Raw genomic sequence first — 23,921 nt, forward strand, 5'->3', positions numbered from 1 at the left:
GTCAATGTATGTGACAGAACAAGATTCTTACATGAAGTACAGAAAAGCTTGGTGAACCTGTGAATATTGAAGATTGTATGACCTTATGGAATCTGTCCACATCTTGATTCTGGTCTTCATAGGACTTCAGGCTTACTGTACTCAAGTACTGTACTTCAGGTTTACTGTACTGTGCTCACGTTTGCCTGCATTTGTGTAGACAAATTGTGGTTCTCAACACTTACATTTAATCTTTTTCTTTTGATATATCTATACTAGAATTCTTATCTGCTTGATTTACATTTGTCTTCGTCCTGTAGAGAGTGTACCAATATGAATCCTGTTAATTCATGTTAGAGTGTATTTGAATAGCTTGGTGATGGCTTGAGTGCCTGAGATGATATAAAAATTATACGTAGGTATTTGACATGCAAGTTTTATAGTAGTCCTGCTGGTGGGTTAGTATGAAATTACCATGTGTACAAATGAAATGACAGCTTTTTCAGAGAAGGTAGTACCTTTGTGAAATCTGTAAGGCATTATTTAATGATTCTCTTGAGCTGTTTGCGGTTCCTGCTGCGTATTATTCCATTTCCTTCCTCATATTGAGGTCGGTCAGTTTTGAGATGGGAGAAATAGAGAAATGCAGCTGCAAATTTGTTTACTAGAGCTCCAGGTGAAAATAGTGGTAACTTACACTTGCATGTAACTTTCATGCATGGCTTGAAGAGAATGTAGTCTAACACAGAGAAATCAGTTGTATTTGACCGAGGATGCCTTTGGAAGTTTTCATAGACTACTCGGTTTCGTTTAAAGAAGTAGTGCATGGGATCAGCTAAGTTGCTTATTCTTCTCAAAGACAGGGAGTTAGTTTTTCCTGGGTAGTCACGAGAAACAAGTGCATGATTGACATGCTTGTAATTAATTCCTACTCTGTAAAAATTCTGTAGCTGCCTGCTTGCTTCATACGTTCCTTGGTATGTGGTTTTGTTTGTTCCCTTTTGTTCTCTCTATAGGTGATGCGAGGGAAATTGAATTCAGCATCATAGAGTTGTAGAATCAACTAGGTTGGAAAAAACTTTTAAGATCAAGACCAACTATTACCCCAGGACTGCTGAGTCCACCACTAAACCATGTCACTGAGGGCCTCATCTGCATGGTTTTTGAACACTTCCAGGAATGGTGACTATACCACTTCCCTGGGCAGCCTGTTCCAATGGCTGATCACCCTTTTGGTGAAGAAATTTTTGCTAATACCCAATCTAAATTTCCCCTGGTACAGCTTGAGGCTGTTACCTCTTGTGCTGTCTGGGAGAAGAGACCACTTGAGGCTGTTACCTCTTGTCCTGGCTGGGAGAAGAGACCACTTGAGGCTGTTACCTCTTGTGCTATATGGGAGAAGAGACCAGCTGCCTCGTCACTCCATCCTCCTTTCAGATTGTTGTAGAGAGAAATCGAGTCCCCCCAGTCTCCCGAGCCTTCTCTTCTCTAGACTAAACAACTGCAGTTCCTAGTTTATCTCCCATAAAGCCACAGACCTGGGAGGTTTTTACAAAACCAGAGGAAATAAAAAGAGGAGTCAGGTAAGATTATTTTCAAAAGCATTTAGGTGTCTTAACTTCTTATGACTCCTGTCTATGGAACAGATTTTCCTGTTAGTGATATTTAGAGGTGATACTTCTTTTAGTTTCTGACAGATGTTTAATTATTACTTTTTTTTACCCTAGAGGTAAGAGTGCTTAATCTTGATCTGTCCTGTTCAGACAATAACTTTTCCATCAGCATGAACAAAATTGGCTTGATCTCATTCTGATATGATTAGTAATGCAGCTCTTCAGTGTTTGCCAGTGTGTTTGTTTGGAGGCCAAGTGATGCTGCTGCTCTGGGATTTAGACACAGGAAAAATCTGGTTAGAGATTAATTCTGCATGTAATGCTTAAAGATGGGTACTAGTAATAGAGAGCAGCACATTAAATAGCTGAGGTTGCATGGTGTTTTATATGATTTCCTTTCAGTGTCTGAAAACATACCAGTACTTCTCTGTAGAGATTACCCCTCAGCTGTGATGCAGTCTGACCTTTTGATTTGCATTTATGTTCCATTGTCTACATTCAGAAAAATACCTGGTCCCTGTTGGTCTTTGTAGCGTGTTTTTCCTTTGTTAGCCAATGGAGATGATTTTGAATTTTGAGGTTTTAAAATACCTTGCATGAAGCAGAAGTGGGGATAAATGGGAGTGCTGAGCCCTGCTTTCAGGAAACGGGAGCTGTTTGATGTCTGTGCTCTGAATGCACAATCTCGGTTATGCAGTATGCTTTCTGCATGGGGTGAGAGAGCGAGGAGTAATAGTGCAGGGAAATTACTTGCCTGAAGCTGATCTGCTTCATCAGCTGTAGAGTTATTCTGAATGCCCGATTTGTCATGAAACCTTGGCCAGCGCTGGCATGAATACAGTGTTTTGTAGCACTGTCTGTCTTGCTTTACAAAAATCTGCTGTTCCTTTTAGGATTTCTAACAGCTGTTGATTGCTTGCCCAGGCTGCTCTTTTTTTGATACGAATTCTGGTTTTAGGGAGGCAAATGGAAGGGTGTTTGGATTAAGAATTTTCTTGTCTGAATTTCCAGATGAGGTTGTTTAGTTGTGACTGCTGCATTGCCTGCCAAATGTTGGTATTGCAGTTTCGGGATCTCAGTCATGTTAGAGTGGGTGAGAGCTGAGAAAAGAGATTACTGACATTTTGCTCTTGAGATGCAGAGCTTATGAGGAGACAAATAGATCTCATCTGGCATAAGACATCAATATAACATTGAATACTCCACTTTCATCAGCACAGCCCTGTGCAGAAGATTTTTCACAGTTATTGCATATGAGAAGCAATAGAGTTAAATGGAAAATACACTTTTCTGATGTGGACTAGACTTGTGTTTGAGGGATTCTGACGTATGCAGAGTGGATGTTTTCTATAGATACACATTTGCAAAATACATGCACTGTATGAACAACAAAATCTGATGTGAATGGTAATGCAGAGCAACTAGGATCTTAGGGATTCAAGTTTAGTGATAATATGCTGGTGTATCTGCCCTGGAGTCATGAAAACAAATAAGGGATTTTGGTTTTATCTCTGTTTTCCTCCCCTCCCCCACCAAACATCATTTTGGTTACAAAATATAACTTGTAGCTTTCCATCTTTGCCTTGTCCTGACCATCTGAAGACTTGGTTCAGGTGTTGGTTGGTTGGTTTGTTTGATTTTCCCTAGGGATCTGGTTTCTAACATAATGAGAGTATTGTAGCTAAGATGCTTTAAGGACATGAGGAAGACAAGTTTGTAAGGAAAGAAGGGAAGTCTGTGCTTTAGTCAGCAGAAAGAATTTTCAGGTGTGTAGCTCTTCCTCTGTCTACTAATTGCAAGAGGACCTTTGAGGGATGATTACACAGCAGGTTATCTGCTTGGCAATTAAAATTTGCTGAGGCACATTGAAATTCTTTAGTCATTTTTACCAGTGGTGAAAGGAGGAATAGCACAACAGGGGTGGTTATTTTTCTTATTAACACCTCGTGCTGCTTTGAAGAGAGGATTCTGTCAGATGGTTTGCCTCTGAAGTGTTTTTGCTGACACAGGAAACTGCTGATGAAGTTGGGAGGGATGGAAGCAAGCAGCTGCTCAGAGAAGGTGTATTGAGAAAATGTGTGTATCTGTGTATATACATATGGATATATGGATATATATGGGACCATTTCCCCACAGATCTCTAGGAATTTAGGGAAAGTAAATGCCGCATGTATTAGTATGCGCTGTGCAGGCTAACATAAGAACCCCTACTATTCATCTTTGTCTGCTTACTTGTTTCAGCATTGGTTTTGTTCTAAAAGAAAGGGCACTGGGAACCAGAGCATCTCAAAGAAAGCCTTTCTGAATCAGTAGCAGGTTTTGCTACTGTTAGAAGTTTTTTTGCTAAGAGGAAGAAATGTTGAATTACTGTAGGGAAAGCTGAGACATGGCTGTGGGATTTTTTACATACTCTTTCTGTTTTAAACTCTTAGTGGGTTAGGACTCTTGGACCTTACACACACATCATGCATCTTCTGAGTTTTAGTTCTCTGATCAGTTACTGCTTAGCATTATAAAGCCTTACCAGCCTTCTGTTTGTAGGGCTTTTTAATGCCTTATGAAATCTTGAGGCAGTGTCACCAGAAGTTGGCATAATAGTGGAGCACTTTATGATTTAAAAGTTATAACTTTAAAAATAATAATATGAAGTATTTTTTAACTCAGTCCAATATTGAGACAGCGGGAGTTGAGCTGAGTATGTGGTAGCCCTCCTGTATTAAGTGCTCAGATTCTTTAACAAAATTTTTGGGATATAGTCTCAATGCTTGACGTTAGCATGGTGGTGATGCCATTTCTCCACTGGTGAGCAAAGTTAAGTCAGCTGGTTTTTGGTTTTTGGGGTGGTTGTTTTTTTAGCTCTGTATGCATGCAGAGAGTGAGTGTAGGAAACCATCACAAAATGGGTTTGTCAAAAATCGGGGGGGGGGGGGGGCAGGGTTAGTCAGAAATGTTGTGGGGGTTTTAATACTCGGATGACCAGAAGGAAACCACAGACTGAAGAGGTTTAAAATCGCCAACACCTGAAAAATAAAAACCTGAATCACTCATGCACTCCAAATCCAGAATTTAGTATTGTATTCTGCAAATCTAGGGGGCTTGTGTGCAAATAAAAAATGAGTTTGGGTTTCATTTTCTTATATTTTGATGTATTTGAAGGTCTGCCTTATAGAAGAAATTAATTCTTGCTTCCCAGAATGTCTTAATCTTGGAGTCAGAAGTCACAATGTCGGGAGATAATGTGTATGCAGTCAGCCAAATAATATAACTTACCTTGTTTTGAAGAGAAATGTAAATACAGCAACAAGAAGAGAGTTTGAGCATGAAATATTTTGACTTAACGTGCATGAGCTGTTTGTGATGTGTGTTAAGCAATTTTCAGAAATCAAATTGAGCTGAAATTTGACTCTGTGCTATGGCTTTTGCTGTATGTGGTGGAGACTTTGGGGATGAATTGGGCACCCTCCTGTGATAAAATAAGCCTTTTTGCATTTGATTTGAAAAACCCAGCTGTTCTTAAAATGTTATTGTGACGGTTGTAACAGAATTTGTGTAGTAATAGTTGCTGCAGTTTGTCAGTTAAGTGTGAGATTTCCAGTTCTGGACTGTAATCTGCCCATCTGGGATTTGTATTTTTAATGGGTTTTGGCTATGAATCTCATCAGTCTTATCCAGTAAACGCTAATGAAAAAGTTCTGTTGCTTATTCATCTTCTCAACTGTTTTTACATAAAAATGTCATTCTGTGGCTTAGAGCTGATGTAGGCCTCTCCCCAGTTCTTTTTGCTTTTCAACGTGGTCTTCTGTGTCTACATTTCCTACCCTTTGACATTATTCTCGCTGTAATTTCACTGCTGCAAAACGGTTATGGGATCCAGATAGAGTTTTCTAACGCTAGCTGAGGAAATAAGAGGTATAAGAAAGTCTTGTAAACAGATCCCATGAGGGTTTTAATACTGTTAGTAAGCTTATGGGAGTAGTAGCAGTGAAGGAGGAGGAAGGAACATGCCTGCTTCTCTTGTTTGCTGTTCTCTAAATTAAAAACAAAACAAAAAGCAAACCCAAAACCAAAAGCATATTTACCTGATAATCTTCCTTCCTGCACTAGTTACAGATGGTAAGAAGGGCAGTGTGCAAATTTAGCAGGTGAATTCCGTGGACAGAAAAATATAAGCAAGTAACCATGATAGTTCTTTGTTTGCTTTATGCAATGAGCAAATCAATGTACTTGTGACTCAAACTGAATCTTGATTTGTTCTCTAGGGCATTTTGCTAGCTTGTTGATCCCTTAGTTCTCTTGAGGGCTATGTTTTCAGTTGTTAAAAGAAAGTGTATATATGTGTTTGTGTATATACACATATATGTATATATATATATATATGCAAACACATTAAAACACACACACACACACACACACACACACACAATTCTTGCATAGTGAGAATATCATCCGCCATACAACCCTAGTGGAGAAAGCCATAGTTTAAGAGCTTTTTCTGTGGCTGGCTTTTCCAGAAATACCTGATGCCAGTGCGCTGTCCTTGCTGTTTTTCTAGATGAGTTTGGCTGTACTTGTTAGCCTGTTATGAGTATGTGGGTATTCTAAAAATACAAAAACAATGAGAGAAAACAAAACTAAAGAAGCCTTCAATTCAGAATGCTCCCTCCCGTCATCTCTTCTGAGCAAGCTTGAAACAACAGCATTTGCAGCATCCTTTCTCCATCGCTTGATCCCAGTTCTTGTCTTGTGTAGCCTTTTTGATATGTCATAGCAAGTGAAAAAACTCACACAGATGAATTCCACCTAATCCCACTTGTTGTTGCAGCTGGCTGTGTGAATGCTGAGGTGTTCCACAGGGAACTGCTTTGGAGTGGGTAGTATTGTGAGAAACAAATAGCTGAAACTTTATTCTGACTTGGTACAGTGGGTGTTCCAGTGTAAATGAGTTGCTTATTTTATTAAGATTGGCACTGCTTGAATAGTTGAGGAACCAGGAACATGATTCTTGCATTGGTTTCCTTAATCTGTAAAAGGAAAATAAACTTCTATTGTTTAGCAATACTGTGGTTTGCTTGGTTTTTACAAGGAATACCATGGGTTTTTGTCCCTCGGTATAAGATGGCATGGAATTATTAATCTGAAGCAGAGGAATGCTAATTGCAGACAGCTGGGAGTCAGTATTAGAATATTAAAATGTTTCTTCAGCTTTTCAGATGTTTCATTCTGCACGTAGTTAAGCAGGACTAGGATGAGGTGCAGATGCATCTCCGTATGTCTCTTCAGCTGTCAGGGTCTGGCTTTGCAGAGTCTTGGTTCAGGGTTGGGTTCCTCACCCCTGGGCTTGCCAGTTTGTTTTTCCCTCTTATACTGTATTTGGGGCAAGAAAGTTCATTCCTCCTGTCTGTTCAGTACTTGGCATGCCTGCTGGGCTGTGTAAGAGCACTCATTAGCTTCAGTTGTGCAGAAGCAATCTGTGATATGTGTGTGTATGTATATGTCCACTATGAACACCACTGAGACCAGCTGTGTCATTTGAAAAGATCCTCTACAACTCAGAGTATGGTGATTTTTTTAAAGGGAAATGAGTTCCTAATTGTAAGAACCGAAATACAGGCCTGAAAGAGAGCACCTTGTATGAGATTCTTCTGTAGTATCTAATATGGTTTATTAGGTAGTCTACTTTCAGCATAAGTCTAGCTAATCTTTCTTTTACTACATGATACAGTTTCATAGCTGCTCCAGCAGTTCATCTGTGAGCCTTTATAATGGAAATTTTTCATGCTGTTCAGTTTAGTTCGAACTCTTTTATCCCAAATCCTCTTTCCCCTCACCTTGGCCCATTTTGGCATGGGTGTTTAAAGGTGAATACTTCTGTTGCTTTAAGTGCTTTTGAATGCTTGAGCGAGTCCAGAGGAGGTCCACAAAGGTGATCAGAGGGCTGGAGTACCTCTCCTAAGAAGACAGCTGAGAGATTGGATTGTTCAGCCTGGAGAATAGATGTCTCAAACTATTCTAGTTTGGGAAGTTGTATGGGACAGGTATTAGCTACCCATCTCACAAGTCTGTGCTTGAAAGCCACAGTCCAGCAAGTGGATAGAAATGTACCCTTATTAATGACATAGAGTGCAAGTATATTAAACACTTCTGAAGGTATTCCCTTAGGACCTCATAGGGCTGCAACTTGCCTGGTCAAGATGTTAATGTGACAGAAAACTGAACAGTGGTGGTGTGTCTGTGACCCATTGAATCAGTTCTACTCTTAATCCAATACCTCTTTGAAAAGAGAACTAAAATTAATGAGCCTTGTGGATGGAGCTTTTGGGTGAGAAACGCTTGTGAAGGAAAATACCTTATTTGCAGACTTTTGCAGTGTGCTTCTGTTACATACCATCTGTCATATCCTCAGTTCAGAGGTGAATTTTGTTTATTTTTAAAAACAAGCATGTTTCTTCTTATAGGATGTTGATTATGTGGTAAAATGGAAGAAGAAAAAGAAGTAAAGTAATGGCCAAAATACATGGGACCTAAGTGATTTGAAATGAAGAGTAAATTTTTAATTAAAAAGCTCATCATTTTGCAGTGTTCACATTGTGAAACTGTTTTTTCTTTAAGTACATTCAGAGTATTCATCTTCAAGTATTACAGAGTTCAAGGCAAAGGTGAAATTTTATGATGTTTCTTGCTGAGTTTGAGACCTGAAGGAATATATTTCTCTGGCTCATCCTTCTTAAAGGCATCAGCTCAAATGTACAAAAACTAGAAAACAGTAAGAAACAAAATATTTTTAAGAGTTTTCATTTAGTTGGGCTATGGTTAAATGTAACACTTGCTTTGCTTGCCCGTATTTGAGAGTTCTCAACAGTTTCTGGTTTTGAGGGTATCGGAGAGAATACATCTTAAGCCAAAGGGCATTTTACTGGTAGGCATTTAACTGAAATAAAACAAGAAGAAATGCTTAAAACACATTCCACAGTAACGAATTTATCTTTCTGCATAGCAAATCCTGTAAAAAGCAATGTAATATTTGCAATTTTAAAAATGAGATTTGTAAAACAGGTTTTATAAAACCAACACCCCCCTCCCCCTTCACTGGCCAAGATTGCACTCTGTTTATTTCCTGTTAGTTTTAGTGTTCTCACTTTAGATTTTGATGTCAGAAGTGCTTCACTTAATTTTCTTCATCTCCTTGTTCTGTGTATAGTTGTATTAGTTTGTTCCACTCTATTACATTTTTGGACTGAAGCCAGAGAGAAAGGTGAAGGGAAATCTGAGGTGGAGAGCAGCGATAGCTATAAAATCAAAGCTATACACTCATCTCTAAGGAGATAATTCAGCCTACCATGCCATTTTTTGTTTGCTTAATGTATAGCGAAAGCAATGGGCCCTGTCTTTGCACTGTCATATGTATCTCTTGCTGTGAGATCTGCTCACTTGCATATGTATTTATTTACTTGTATGTGTAGTTTATTTTTAGAGAGGAGTATCAAGTGTAAGTAACCCAGTAGAAATAATGTAATTAGATAACAAATACATTCAGTGCTCTGCCAAGTTGGTTTTTCTTTCAGTTCCATTTAATAACTCTTTGGTATCCTTATGGCCCCCATTTTGCTGACTATTCAAGCAGTTTCTTTTCTATTTGTCTATCATGGAAACTCAATTATTGTAGTGAAAGAATCATAGCTTAGTTTGAACATGATCTGGTTTTATGAATAATAGTTGGCTGTAACTTCTTACATCCTACCCTATATTAGGAAAGGTTAGGCAGTGTAGCTACACATGTACCCCTATGTCAGTAAGCCCTGCTGGCACAGAAGTTGTTTCCACTGGTGAAAATGCATGTTTGTGTGCATAGCTTGTGTTGGCTGGTTTGGGGTTTGTTTTTATTGTTTCAGCAGGAGTAATTATGTCTATGCTAAAGTTTTAGCTGTTCGAGAACGGCTAAAAAAAAATCAAACCTATAATTCACTTTAAACAGTAGCAAAAAGGGTAGGATAGTTCTCATTAAAGCTGTGTGTTCCACATGGCAGTAAATAGATATGATTTATTCAGAATGGTTTAGATATGTTTGATCCTGCTTCCTAGGTAGGAGGTACAAATCAAATGGCATCTCAAAATCCCTTCCTGACATGAGTTTTTATAGTCATTTAACCTGTGAGAATTGTTTGAGGTTGCTTATGCTTTGCCTGTGACTTTATTCTTCCAAGACTTGAACTGTTTCATTTGTTCTGCTTGGGTCATCATGTCAGCTTCCCAAGAGGAAGCAATGATTCTTGCCAATTTTGCTCCACAATTTCAAATTATCTTCTCCCTTGGATAGATTTATTGTGCAGGTTTGTCAATTTTGTGTTACAACTTTTATTTCACTACTGTGTAATTTGTTTACATTAAACTTACAGTCCTTTTTGTCCTTAATTTTGCTTTCTGAGTAGAAGCTTTGACGCTTTCTCCTTTGCTCCGTTAGCAGACTTATTCTTTTAACTTGCTTAAAATAAATTTATTGTAGAACCTGAGAGTACCTTTTGTCTGTTTTGTTGGTAGTGCCTTTTGATACAAGTAGGTATGAATCCACCAACCCTGGATTTATGTATCTAGAGATAAACATTTTGAATGGATCTCTCTTTGTTTGGGACTCAAAAGAGAGTATTCAGAGATTGATTTAAGCATCTAACAGACTGTCCAGCTGACTTTGCAGGCGGCCTAATGGGAAAGGACCCTCTGATGCTCTGAGTTACATTCTAGAATAGGTGTCTCACCTTGACTACATAGGGGACTACCCTTTTGAAACTTAGGGCTGTTTAACTTCTTAATTTTAGTACTTGCATTGTGTGCAAAGTTAACTGCTGTGAATTCACCTCCCTTAAAGTGTGACTGAAAAATTATTTTCTACTTTTCAGTTGTTGGAAGAGAGGAGATCAGACGATTTCCTCTCCAAGTCCTTTTCCCTTATAGGAAGTCTGCGTTTTTGAAAGAGGCATGGTCTTATAGATAAGATTATTGCTTTTTAGATTTATTTTTTTTTCCCACCAGGTTTTACCTTATTCTGAAAGTGTCCAAGCTGTGTGTTGGGAATGTCTGACTGTAGATTATGATCACATGTCTTTGCCTGGTTACTCTTAACATGGTACAGCTGATGAATCAGTTAATGAGTTCAATGTAAAACTCAGCCTGTTACCTTAGTTCACTCTGTAAAACTGGCTGGCTTGCACTGGAGTGGGTGAGGGGGCTCCTGTTGTCTTTCCACTTGGAAGAAAAGTTTTCTCAGGAGAGGTAATTTCAGTAATGCCTGACAAAGTATTTTTCTTGAGCTGGTTTAGTTTAGCTTGAAAGAGAACAGCCACACTGAAGGGTAATTGCAATGATTATACTATTGCTTCTAGTACCAGTACTACTCTACAAGTAGCATTGATAACCTTGTAACTCTATGTGTGTCGTAGTCCATTGCCTCAGAAAAGTTAAATATTTTCAAAGTAATTTAGAATAATAAGCAGAATGTATTTGCCTTTGCTGCTTTTTTGTCAACTTCATCATTTCTAACCTTCATATACAGCACCAGATCCTTGTAACAAGGAATACCATCCAGGCTGTAGGCTCGCAGCTTTTTGAAAAATGTGCAGGTGTTTCACCCAGCACTGAAGTCTTTTTTGAGTCTTGTACCTTATAGAGGTTATTTAGGTGTTATCTGTTTTCTAGTAATGTGTAATGAAAGACTTAGATAAAGTGCCTCTATACAAAAAGTGCAGTTTAAACCTCAAAAAACACCTCTCCTTTCACTGCTCAGTCATTTCAAGTATTAAAGTGCCTCAGTTTGGACTTCTGTATTATCTACTAATACTGTGGTAGCAGCAATGGTATTTAAGTTGACTAGATTGCACTAAATAAAGTCAGTAATATTTTTAGTGACTAAAGACAGTAATTATTTTTTTTTTAGTGACTTGATGAAAGCTTTACTCCTGTCCTGGTCATCAAAAGTGGAAACGAGAGGATTTTTCTGCCAAAATCTTGTTTATTTCCTAGCTATAGAGAAAGGAACCACTCCACTTTTCCATTGTTACTCATTTTACAATCTGCTGCTCTCATATTGGGGATGGGATTTTAGCACTGTGAAACAGACTCCATCCATAACATAGAGTAAAAGCACTGGTGATGGCGAAACAATCGAGACAGCAGAAGACTGACTCTATGTGGAAGAAGGGAATGCTGCCTAATAAACTTTTTCTGCAGTCAAAAAATCATAAATATGGATGTTTGAAAACTGTATTTTCTTTCTGTATTTATGTAATCCTTCCATTTGATGGGGCTGCTCAGTACTGGGGGAGATGTTGACTGCTTTGCTGTGTGCATTTACTTTCAAAGCTCTTTCCTTTCCTATCTCTCAGCTGTTTGGACTGGAAGGTGTCTCCAGGCAGAGGGTGAGAAAGCGTTTACTGACATCAGGGCTTAAGTTTTCCTTTGATATGTTGCCTGGAGGCCGGTGGGGAGGGAAAGCTGAGGACCAGATTGGTTTACATTCTGGCTTCCAGCGGTGTTTTAGAAGCTGGTTAGGGAGGTGAAGAGACATAACAACTCTCTGAAATGGAATTAATTAGGCTTCTGGCAACAGATTTGGAAGACAGGGGAGCCAAGGCTGCTGTAGTGATGGATCAGGAAGTGATCTCAGTAAAGCAGTGGGGTGTTAGCAGATAGAACAAGTCTGGTATTTTGTATAGAGTGTGATCTAGCTCAGAGTGAAGCAGAAACGTAACGCTCCTATCACCTGATGATAAGAAATAATCTGCCCTGAAAAACATAAAAAAGTGGAGCTAGTTTGGTAGAAAGGTGGTGGTTAAATGTGTTTGTGTAAGCTCTTGGTATCTTCAGTTAAGATCCTCATGGGCTTGGTGTAGTCAGCACCAAACAAACATGTGAATTCCCAGATGCTTCTGTAAAGAATTTGAAGTATATACAAATAGATATTATATGAACGATGGTGGTGAGGGGAACAAAGCAACAAATAATAATTAAAATGCTATAAAATACTTAGTATTGAATGCTAACAAAAAAGTCAACATTAAGGTTCCTGGATAACCTTTCCATGCTGTCTTGTGCATATACAGTGAATAGTTTTCTGTGTAATCACCTGACATTCACAGGATGTTGCTGGCATATTGTAACAGAGATGTTTGAAAAATACTGGGTTACCTTAAGTCTTGCCAAATGGCTTCAGTTGTATCAGGAGACAAAGTCTGAGTCACTGATGTCTGCTGGGCTAACATAGCTCTCCTAAAGGACTGTTCTTTAGGCATGTGTACCCATGCCCTAGGATGCTGAAAACAAACATAAGATTGGCAGGCAGTTCTTCACAAAATTCTGGTGCTGCCTTTTACTGTCTATCAAAATTGTTCCTTGAACTTGGTGAAGTGAGAAAGGAGATGGAAGAGCTTCGTGCTCTGATTTCTTCAGCCTTTCATGAGTTTGTTTTCTGAATGTCTAATTGCATTTTGTTTCTTGTCTTTCTAGATGGGCTGGTGATCCCATTGGTGGAACTGTCTGCAAAGCAGGTTGCATTTCACATTCCATTTGAGGTGGTGGAGAAAGTTTATCCTCCAGTGCCTGAACAGCTGCAGCTTCGAATTGCCTTCTGGAGTTTCCCAGAAAATGAGGAGGATATCAGGTAATTAATGCTGGTTTTGTTCCATCGATGCTTAAGGAAAAGTTCTGTTCACTAGAGGAGAATCATTGTCCATTTGGTGACCCATATATTTGTTGCTTCTGCTGTTCTCATGCATTTTGTAATGCATGGATGGTTTACTGGGGGCTAGGCTATGATATGGGGGTTTATTTCAGGGTGATCTGCCCTGCGTGCATGTACATGTGCAGATTGTATATGTAAATGATAGCAGAATAAACACAGCCTTTGATTTGCCTGAAAGCACTATTTTGTAGAGTTTTGTCCTTATGTTAGTTTTACGCAGTATTCTTTCCAATTTGAGTCAGTTGCTAGAGTCAGATCTTTAACTGAGCTCAGAAATTGCCCTCAGTATGCTGTGCAAGCCCTTCATTGGTGTAAGTAGAAAAATCAGACTTTGTGATTGCATCAGTGATCAGAATGGAGACAGAAATGACTATTTCTTATGTTTCCACATAAATTGTGTGAGTAAAAATTTCTGTGCTTTTAGATCTTTTACTGAAGTTTGGTTTTTGTTTTTTTGGTTTTTTTTAATGAAGCTTTTATACTATAGGAGGCCTACCTGTGTGGCTGCGCATTTAAAATTTTGCTGCAAAGTAGTGATATTACACCCTTTTAGAAAGAATCATCTTGAAAGTTCTTAGATGCATTCATCTAAGGTGCTGGTATCAGATGGGGGAGGTAATGTCAGAAGTGCTGATGTAATTTGTAATTTGTTCCACCTGTGGGGGAACACAGCAAACCAGCAGGTTGTGCATGTTAATTATTCTGATGAACACAGGTGTAAAAAAACCTCAGGTGAAGATGCAGGTAACTCATCTAGAAATACAAGGAGCATTTACTGTGGCATGCTAGCATTGGACCTTGAATTGATATTATACTATATAGAGAAGCTTAATTTTAGGCTATGAATCAATTTGTAGTTTGAAGGCTTAGGTTAAAATTCCTAGAAATGCCAGTAGCTATACACAAACTCAGGAAGAGACCCGTGGTTTTTATGGTTGAACTGAATAGACAAATGGCAGAAAAGAGCTGGATTTCATCTTAAAGATGAAGATATGAAGCATTTTTCAAAAAACCATGTCAACAAAGAATACAAGAGCATAAATCTGTAAAGTTTCTCCAAAACAGACTGATCTTGACATGTTCTGTTTCTCTTGCAGGTTGTACTCGTGTTTGGCAAATGGCAGTGCAGATGAGTTCCAGCGAGGGGAGCAGCTGTTCCGGGTGAGAGCTGTCAAAGACCCTCTCCAGATAGGTAAGAACATTGCAGCTTCGCATCTCCAGGTATTTCAGACTTCCGAAACTGTATTTGCAGTGGAACAGCAGTGGTATGACCTCGTCTCAAAATGGACTTTTCTGGCATCCTAGACTAAACTGCCTGCCACATGTGTTATGCTGACAGGTAGGATATGCAGCAAAATGACCACACACAAGCTGCTGTAACATGCACAGTTTATTAAACAAGCACACAAATGCAAACAGGGTATATATCTCTATATATAGTGAATAAGTACAATAAAGCAAATCATATATATATGTAAAGCATGGAGGAAAATTAGCAATGCATCAAATCATTACTGCATGGAGAGAACAGAGATCAAGGAGAAGTACATCACCAGTTACCACCTAATCATCATCCAGGCCTACACGTCAGGCTGGGAAGCCCTGTGGCAGCCAGTGTCTCAGGTTATTGGGAAAATTCTTATGGGGTGCATCCACCCGTAGAGAAAGCTTTGGATTTGCTGCAAGAGGGTCCTGCTTTTATGCTCTTAGAAAAACAGTGGGCTTTATGCCAGCTCTGTGACTGTTTACTCATGGGGCTATGCAGTTTTTCATGATCTCACTGTTGTCCAGGCTGAGAGCATTGTCCAGGCATCCTGGTGTGGCCAAGTATGAAGGTCATAAAACAACTGAACACCTGTGTTTTTCCTGCTCTTTCTGACAGTCGTAATGAACATAAACATATATACAGAAAACACTTTGACAAAAACCATACTTTGATATGTCTCTTAGTCGTGACTGGGAATCAACCCTCAGCTAGGTTCTCATCCGTTATAGTGTTATTCTTTGTAATGTCTGGAGCTAAATACTGTGTTTACTTCATTCTCAGTCAGCTCAGCTGTGAAACTGAGTGAAAAGCCAGAAATGTTTTGAAAATGGTGTTTTGGAAAAAACTCTGTACGATGCCTTTGTCTCTATAGAGAACTTGGTTTTCTAGTTGTCTGATAAAACAGTTGCCTTGCCTGAAGTGCATGCATGGAAGAGAGGAAGTTTGCAAGGTTTAATTATTCTTTTAGGAAAAGAGTTCTATTCATAATACAGTTACATGTAATATTTTTGGCAAAAGGAAAACCCTGTTGCTGTACAGTGGATTTTATTGCTTTTCCTCACTTATCTTGTTCTTTTTATCTTTTATGGTTATAGGAACTAATCTTACCTTAAACAAAGAATTGGTCTCTGTTTTTCCTTAAATTCTTTGCAGTAAAGGAGAATATTGAGCTGGCTTTTCTAGCGACAGCTATTGGACAGGAAGGCAGTATGTGAAATAAAGACACTAGTATGTCAAGGTGGGCCATGTCAATCCAATAGAGATGTGTTGGGTTTTTATGCAACTGTAAACTTCACAACTACACTATTAATTGGCATGTAGCAACTGAGCCTGGTTGTAATAAGAAAAATGATAATACGAAAATCTGTAACGTTACGGAGGGAATTTTGTGTATTTTCCTGTGATGAGGGATAAGAGGCTTCTTTCTCTCTGCCTGTTTAGTTGCTAGAACCAGTAATACTCAGTGATCAGTGGAATGAATAAATTTATGTAAAGGACCCTCGAAAAAGGAATAAAAGGGACTGATACTGTAAAAGCTTGGGGAGAATGAAAAGAGAAGAAGATAGTCATTGAGTTTCAGAAATTGCAAAAGGCTGATGGAACTGTTATGTGAATATAGGGTAAAGCATCTGAAAGGATTTTACCTCGTCTGTCGTGTAATGTAATAACTATAGCAGGCATAAGGTATACTGAGTTGTCAGTGACATCAGATAGTAATTTTGGGACATCAACAAAATTGAGCTAAGCACAATGAAACTGAGTTTTGAGTACACTCAGGAGCTCCTGAAATGCTGAGAGAGGCCTCTAAGGCATCTGCTGAACTTCAGGAAGGCAAATGTTTAAGAGAGACAAAATGAGTTACAGTACGACTGGCTGAAATTCAACAATTCCTGGGACTTTCCCAGTGGAAAAGAGCAGAATATTTAATATACAGTGCAGACTCTGGGCAAAACTTTTTTCAGTAATAAATTAAAAAGATGAGGAGGTGTAAAGCAATGTAAATGAGCAAAGGCTAGGAATGTTAGTGCAAAAGCTGTGCTTGGGAGGGGAGAAGAGTTGGGAAGAAGGGCAAGTGGTGCATGATACAGGGAAGGAACTACGCAAGTACACACACAGCAACTGGTCTTCTGGACAAAAGATTATGTGTGTGGAAGGGAAGTAACTTCGTTTAGGCAGTAATTTTGTTTCCTCCTTAGTACAGGAACTTTACCTAATGGAGGGATTTTTTTTGTTTCTTTTCCCATGAGTAGCAGCCCAGACCATGGGCAGTAGGGGTGTGGTGGCTTAGAATATCACTTGTCCACTCCAAATGATTTTAAGGTGTGTGATTGCAGTTGAGTTTCATATACTGACACATAGGGAAAGAAACACAGGAAATTAAGCAGCCCATGAGAGGGAATTTGATTTGGAGGGCGATAGGGCAGTGATCAATAGGACATAGCTTGAAACATGCTTTGTGCTCTTTTTACCCATATCCTTTTGCAGTATATATATATATGTATTTTTTTAAATGCAAATGAGTAATCTTAGTCATCTTGTCCACATGCAGATCTACACCTAAAACTTCCGAACAACAGCACCTCTTCACAACTTTCCCAAACCCCACCTTACAAACACCTTACAGTGTTGTGTGCACACAAAGAATTGGCTTTAGTAGACCTTCTCCTGCACATTCCCTTTGTAGCAGTCATGAACCCGTGTCCTTGCGCTAAAGACACTGTCTCTGTTCTCAAACAGGTGTGTTGTAGTTGCTGGTGTGAGCCTTTTTTTCTATCATAGTCTTAATTTCTTTTTTAACAATTGAGGAAAGCAGCAGCAGGTTCAGTCTGGGTTCTAATTTTGCACCTTCTTGAATAGTCTCTGTCTCTACTTTTTAGAGATTCTCCTAAATTGTCCCAAATTGTCTTGCTTTGCATTACGTTTTGTTGGGCTGTTCTTTTCCCATTTCTGTTAGTCCTGGGGAAGCCAGAGGAAAAGTTCATAAATTCTCTACTGAAGTGTGTTTGCTGACATTGTTGTAGGGGCATCAGAACTACCAAATATCAATGAAGAAAGCTCGGAGGCTGCATTACGAGAAGTATTCTTAGCATGTTGAAGTATTCTTAGGATGTTGTTGACTGATAGATCACTTATTTTTTTCATTCCAGTTGCTTACTGAGTAGCTTGGGGAATTTCAAATTTGTGCATTTCAACCTGAAAGCATGAGAAAATTGGGTCTGTTCAGTCAGAGAAGAGGAGGCTGTGTGGAGACCTCACAGCAGCCTTCCAGTGCGTGAAGCGGGCATACAAGGATGCCAGAGGGGGACTCTTCATCAGGGACTGTAGTGATAGGACAAGGGGCAATGGTTTAAACTTAAACAGGGGAAGTTCACGTTAGATATAAAGAAGAAGTTCTTTGCTGTGAGGGTGGTAAGACACTGGAACAGGTTGCCCAAAGAAGTGGTAAATGCTCTATCCTTTGCAGTTTTCCAGGCCAGGTTGGATGGGGCTTTGAGCAACCTGGTCTAATGGAGTGTGTCCCTGCACATGGCAGGGGAATTGGAACTAGATGATCTTAAGGGTCCTTTTCAACCCAAACTGTTCTATGGTTCTGTGATTACTGTAGTGATGGGACAAGGAGTAATGGGTTAAAACTTAAAACAGGGGAAGTTTAGATTGGATATAAGGAGGAAATTCTTTCCTGTTAGGGTGGTGAGGCACCGGAATAGGTTGCCCAGGGAGGTTGTGAATGCTCCATCCCTGGCAGTGTTCAAGGCCAGTTTGGGCGAGGCCTTGGGTGATATGGTTTAGAGCGAGGTGTCCCTGCCCATGGCAGGGGGGTTGGAACTTGATGATCTTAAGGTCCTTTCCAACCCTAACTATTCTATGATTCTGTGACCTCAGAAAAACAAATGCACAGATCTGAAATTTCACAATAAATGGATTTCATGATAAAATACGTATCAAATGCAAAAGATACTGATGTAGCTATCCTAAAATTATGAATACTGTATTATAACCAGCAGGAATCATACATTTCTTTTGGATTTTTTTCCTGCAAGATTAAGTTTCTGGGGTGGAGCAGTGAGAAGTATAGGTTATGGACTTAAAACAAAGCCATCTCTGTAGGTCCTGCTGCTAGGCAGCTGTTGATTATTTCCAGCTTTTACATTCAATTAAACCATGTGTCTTAATTGTGTACAAGACAGGACAGTGTGCTGGTACCCTTTCTTCACTATATGATAAAACCTGCTTCATGGGTGTAGTAGTTCACTCCTGGTGCTCTTTATGCATAACTGGTATGTTGTACAGTGTAGGTATGTGACACATCCTCTGAAGCATTGGTGCTGGTTGCTTGACGTATTTGTTCTGTGCATGAGTAGTAAATCTGGTGTTCATAGCAAGTGTTAGATGCCCTTTCTGTGTGGAAAGCCTTAAGTGCTTTCGCATAAGCACTAAGCTTGCTCTATGCCCACCGTGCATTCAGGAAAAATTGTATCCCGCGGGGCGAGACTCCTGGCACAGCAATTCCTCTGGCCTGCAGCTCTTTCTCGATGTCTCACACAGTATCACAGTATCACAGTATGTTAGAGATTGGAAGGGACCTCAAAAGATCATCTAGTCCAATCCCCCTGCCGGAGCAGGAACACCTAGATAAGGTTACACAGGAACGTGTCCAGGCGGGTTTTGAATGTCTCCAAACAAGGAGATTCCACAACCTCCCTGGGCAGCCTGTTCCAGTGTTCCGTCACCCTCACTGAGAAGAAGTTTCTTCTCAGGTTTAAGTGGAACCTCTTGTGCTCCAATTTGTACCCATTACCCCTTGTCCTATCATTGTTTGCCACTGAGAAGAGCCTGGCTCCATCCTCGTGACACTCCCCCTTTATATATTTATATACACTAATAAGGTCACCCCTCAATCTCCTCTTCTCCAAACTATAGAGACCCAGCTCCCTCAGTCTTTCCTCATAAGGGAGATGCTCCACTCCTTTAATCATCTTAGTTGCCCTGCGCTGGAACCTCTCCAGCAGGTCCCTGTCCTTTTTAAACTGAGGGGCCCAGAACTGGACACAATATTCCAGATGAGGTCTCACCAGGGCAGAGTAGAGGGGAAGGAGGACCTCTCTCGACCTACTAACCACCCCCCTTCTAATACAACCCAGGATGCCATTGGCCTTCTTGGCCACAAGGGCACAGTGTCGGCTCATGGTCACCCTGTTGTCCACCAGGACCCCCAGGTCCCTCTCCCCTACACTGCTCTCTAACAGGTCGTTCCCCAGCCTATACTGGAACCTGGGGTTGTTCCTGCCCAGATGCAGGACTCTACACTTTCCCTTGTTATATTTCATCAAGTTATTCCCCGCCCAGCTCTCCAGCCTGTCCAGGTCCCTCTGGATGGCAGCACAGCCTTCTGGCGTGTCGGCCACCCCTCCCAGCTTAGTGTCATCAGCAAACTTGCTGATAGTACACTCAATTCCCTCATCTAAATCGTTGATGAATATATTAAATAATACTGGTCCCAGTACCGACCCTTGAGGCACTCCACTAGATACAGGCCTCCAACTAGACTCCGCCCCATAGACTACAACTCTCTGGCTTCTCTCCTTCAGCCAGTTCACAGTCCACCTCACTACCCGATCATCCAGACCACAGTCTCCTGGGAGTGGAGCTTGCTAAGAATGGGGTATAGATCTTAGGGCTTTTTTTTTCTGGTGGGCTGCATGCTGCTGCAGAATCAATGTTGCTGGTACCTGCAGACCTGGGTTTGTAACGTGTTGTGCATGGAGTAGATAAGCTGTTATCAGGTAGTGGGAATGGGGAGTGGGTGGAAGAACTTCCTTATGGGTTCCATGAGGTGACCAGGTCACTCAGGTGTGCAGTAGATGTGATTCTTCACTTTTAAGCAGGAGGGTAAGAGCTGTGGTGTGTGGGAGAAGATAATTATTGCACCTTGACTGTAAGCAAATACAATTTGAATTCTGTTTCTTTAAACAGTAGTGTAGCACTCCACAGTGGTCTCCATAGTCACCTTTCCAGTCCTTGCAGGCTCATGCTTTTATAAACTGTGCAGTGAACTGAATGTTAAAATTGAACCTCCATGTAAAAGTAACTACTAATTTAACTCAGATTTTTTTCCCTGGTATGGTTTTCTGTGCTATCCCACAAACAGTTGTTCAGCACAGCAAGACTGGTTGTGCAAAAAACACTGGGCGGAGGTGCTTGAATTAGCAGCATCAGTGACAGACACGTTCATCAAGTTACAGTTTGAGCTGAAGCTTGTGATGTGTCATGCTGAAACCATTGAATTTTCTTTGTTTTTATAACTGTTCTTCCCTCTTTGCATTTCATTAGGTAACTGTCTTCATATACAATAAAAATTTCATGGTAGGAGCTCTGTAAGAGTGTATAGCTGTGACCTATTGTTCTCTAAGACCTTTTGAATACCTCTTTTTCTCAGTGAAACAGGATTGCTGTAATTCCAATTTGTGAAATGCTTAATTTGCATTTGTGAAAATTAGGGCATTTTGGCATTGGTCTGAGATGCTTCTACTGTAACAGAAGGACTAGCTGAACTGTTTGGCTTGTATTATCCAAGTGTGGAACATAAATTAGAACTGTAGCTGGTAATAAGCAGCACAGTAATTTTGTGTGAATGCTGCCTTTTGTTTTGATTTTGTTCCAATTGCTAGAATGGCTGAAGAGTTTGGGTGGCATTATGTGTACTAATCAAAATAATCACCCACATCAGGAAGAGGATTTGAATTTTGGTGAACAGGAGAAATAGAAGGTTAAGCAAGGTAAGAGCAAGTTTGTATTGGTATGGAGATTGTATTTTGAAGAAGAAATAGTGCACATTGTCTTAGATGGGATTTAGGAGGTCGCGTGCACTTCTGAACACCGTCATTATTATAATCTCACAATGTCATAATAAAAACTTAGTAGTGTGGATTTATAATGAACTTCCCTGTGCTGATGATGGAGAAAGTATTTCAATCATCTGTCCCAAGCTGCATTTTTCCACTTAAGGTAGACTGTCAGGCTGAATTTTGGTTATGGCTTTGATACCCTTGGTGTTTTCTGTGCTTCATTGAAACTCAGTTTGACACTAGCAGAAAGATTCTGAGGTTGATACTCATTGCTGTAGAGGATGATTAACTGCTGATAGGGACCTTCAAAAGAAGTAAAAGATTCATGTTCCTGATGGCCTTTTCCTGCTTGTAATATGTGTGCCTCTGAATAACAATTATCTGTAGAGGAAGCTGCATTATAAGTACAACTGGTATGCATTGTACATGCGCTTACATGAAGTCAAGCCTCATTAAAGTTCTTTGTAATGCTGCCTGAGATGAGGTTCATAATTTATTTGTTTGATCACAGATTAATGGGGCTGTCTTTAATTCAGGTGTTGTTGCTGAAATTTCCCTTTTCCATTGATTTTACTCTAAGCAAGAGGGGTTTTTTGTTTTCTAAGTACATGGTTTATAAAAATGGGGTATTCACACAATTGCAAGGAGGTACATAAATTATGAGAAATGGGTAGCTTCTGAAGCCACAGTGTGTGTGTGTTCAGGTGTGAAGCGTTGCCTTCTAGTTCATTGTAAAATTGCGGAAGTTAACTGACTTGGAAATAAGTCAGCTAGCCTGTTCTGCACTGCTGCCAGAGATAATTAACATAGAAATCATGCCTAAAATATGTATAGTCTACCTTTGACCCTTTGATCAAACCCCTGCACTTTTCAGTGATGTTTTTATCTAGTTCTGCTTCTTCTTTTTACTATATTAACAGAAATAACTATATAAACTAATTTATTAATAGCTGGTATTTTTGAACCTTTTAATAGCATATTATGCCTCTGTGCTGATATTCTGCCATAACTGATTGGAAAGAAACAAATGCTGGAGAATCTAGATCCCTGTCCATCCCTGTATGGGTGGTGTTGCTATACATGTTGTTTTGCTGTGTAAATGGCACTTTTCTAAACTTCCATGCTAGCTAAATCTGTCTTCCTGGTGCCAGAAGAGTAACTTGGACTTTTGAATTTTAACAGGCTTCCATCTGAGTGCCACTGTGGTACCCCCACAGATGGTGCCACCCAAAGGTGCGTACAACGTGGCGGTGATGTTCGACCGGTGCAGGATTACGTCATGCAGCTGTACCTGCGGAGCTGGGGCCAAGTGGTGTGCTCATGTCGTGGCACTCTGCCTCTTCCGGATACACAATGTAGGCCTTTAAATACAGTTCTTCTCTCCCCTAGGCATCTTCTCTGAGTCTCTCATTACAGTTTTGTGCAACTCACACTCTCTTTAGGGAAACTGTGCTTGGTACTCACTGTTCAAATGTGTACTCACAGTGGTGGTCTGCAGAGCGAATTGTCTGAGGCTCTAACCTGCAGGACATCATTTGATAATGTGCAAATTACTAAGGATAGTGCAGTCTTTTTTGGCCCCTTCCTGTTTCTCATTTAAATGCTAGGATTACTCATTCTTTCTTCAGTTAGACTTCTATTAAAAGTCTTTGTAAATACGGGATATGAAAGCTCCTTAAGTTGTTTAATCAGAGTGCAGAAGGAAGGTAATTTTGATCACTGTTGGCCTTTGTGTTCCCCAGTTCATTTTAACACATACTGAGGCAGGTCATTTTGACTTGCAGATTTCAAGCACTCAGTTAAGTTTATGTTTTTATTTGACTGCTTGTATTATGTGTAGCCTTGTATAGAGTGAAAAGTCTGTGTATTTTATCCCAGTGAGCTCCAGGTGAAAATGTGTAGAATCAATATAAAATACACAATTTGAGGGCTCAGTCTAGCATACAGATTAATTTCCTTAGACTTTGGGAAGCTGAGAAATACATCTTAAGGAAGGATTAAATTTGAGTGATTGAAAGGAACAGAAGATTTTCTGCTGTCACACAACATTTTGTAGCTAGAATGCTAATGGTCAACTCCAGATTCTTAAATAAATGCTAATAACCTGCTGAAGCTTATTAATACTTCATAATGGACAATTGTAATAGGCTAAAATTGATACTCCTCTGAAATAGTCAGAATGTCAATATACTTTCTGTACTTAGGACTGGAGTGTTGGCAAAAAAAAGAGTTATGCTTTCAATTAATAGTTCCAAATTTTAAAAGGTGGCTATAGAGAGTGAAGATAGGAAACCAATTTTCATTTATATTATTTACACTCAAAAAGCTTGGACCCTGTGTAAGGTAGAAAATTATTATTTTCCCTCCAATCTTTTCTTGTACTTGAAAAATGCTAGGGAAGAGATTTTCATGTTTATATATACTGACTGCTAACACTAGCAAGTTACAAGGCAAAGTATATTGCTCTATGTAGACAAACCAATATCAGA

At 39.7% G+C, this 23,921-nt stretch overlaps 1 protein-coding gene across 2 annotated transcripts in view; it reads left to right on the top strand.

Moving 5' to 3' along the window:
* ZSWIM8 (zinc finger SWIM-type containing 8) overlaps positions 1-23,921 on the top strand; it is a 63,303-nt gene that overhangs the window by 10,171 nt on the left and 29,211 nt on the right. For both annotated transcript variants that reach the window (XM_061344195.1, XM_061344194.1), the window contains exons 2-4: positions 13,086-13,239; positions 14,418-14,512; positions 22,615-22,787. In XM_061344195.1, coding sequence (XP_061200179.1) covers positions 13,086-13,239; positions 14,418-14,512; positions 22,615-22,787 — 422 coding nt within the window. The remainder of the gene's footprint in view (positions 1-13,085; positions 13,240-14,417; positions 14,513-22,614; positions 22,788-23,921) is intronic.

This window comes from Neopsephotus bourkii, unplaced genomic scaffold (genome assembly GCF_033783945.1).
Source record: "Neopsephotus bourkii isolate Nb327-2 ecotype Australia unplaced genomic scaffold, CSIRO-AGI_Nbou_v1 NB_196, whole genome shotgun sequence".
Classification (NCBI taxonomy): Eukaryota; Metazoa; Chordata; class Aves; order Psittaciformes; family Psittacidae; genus Neopsephotus; species Neopsephotus bourkii.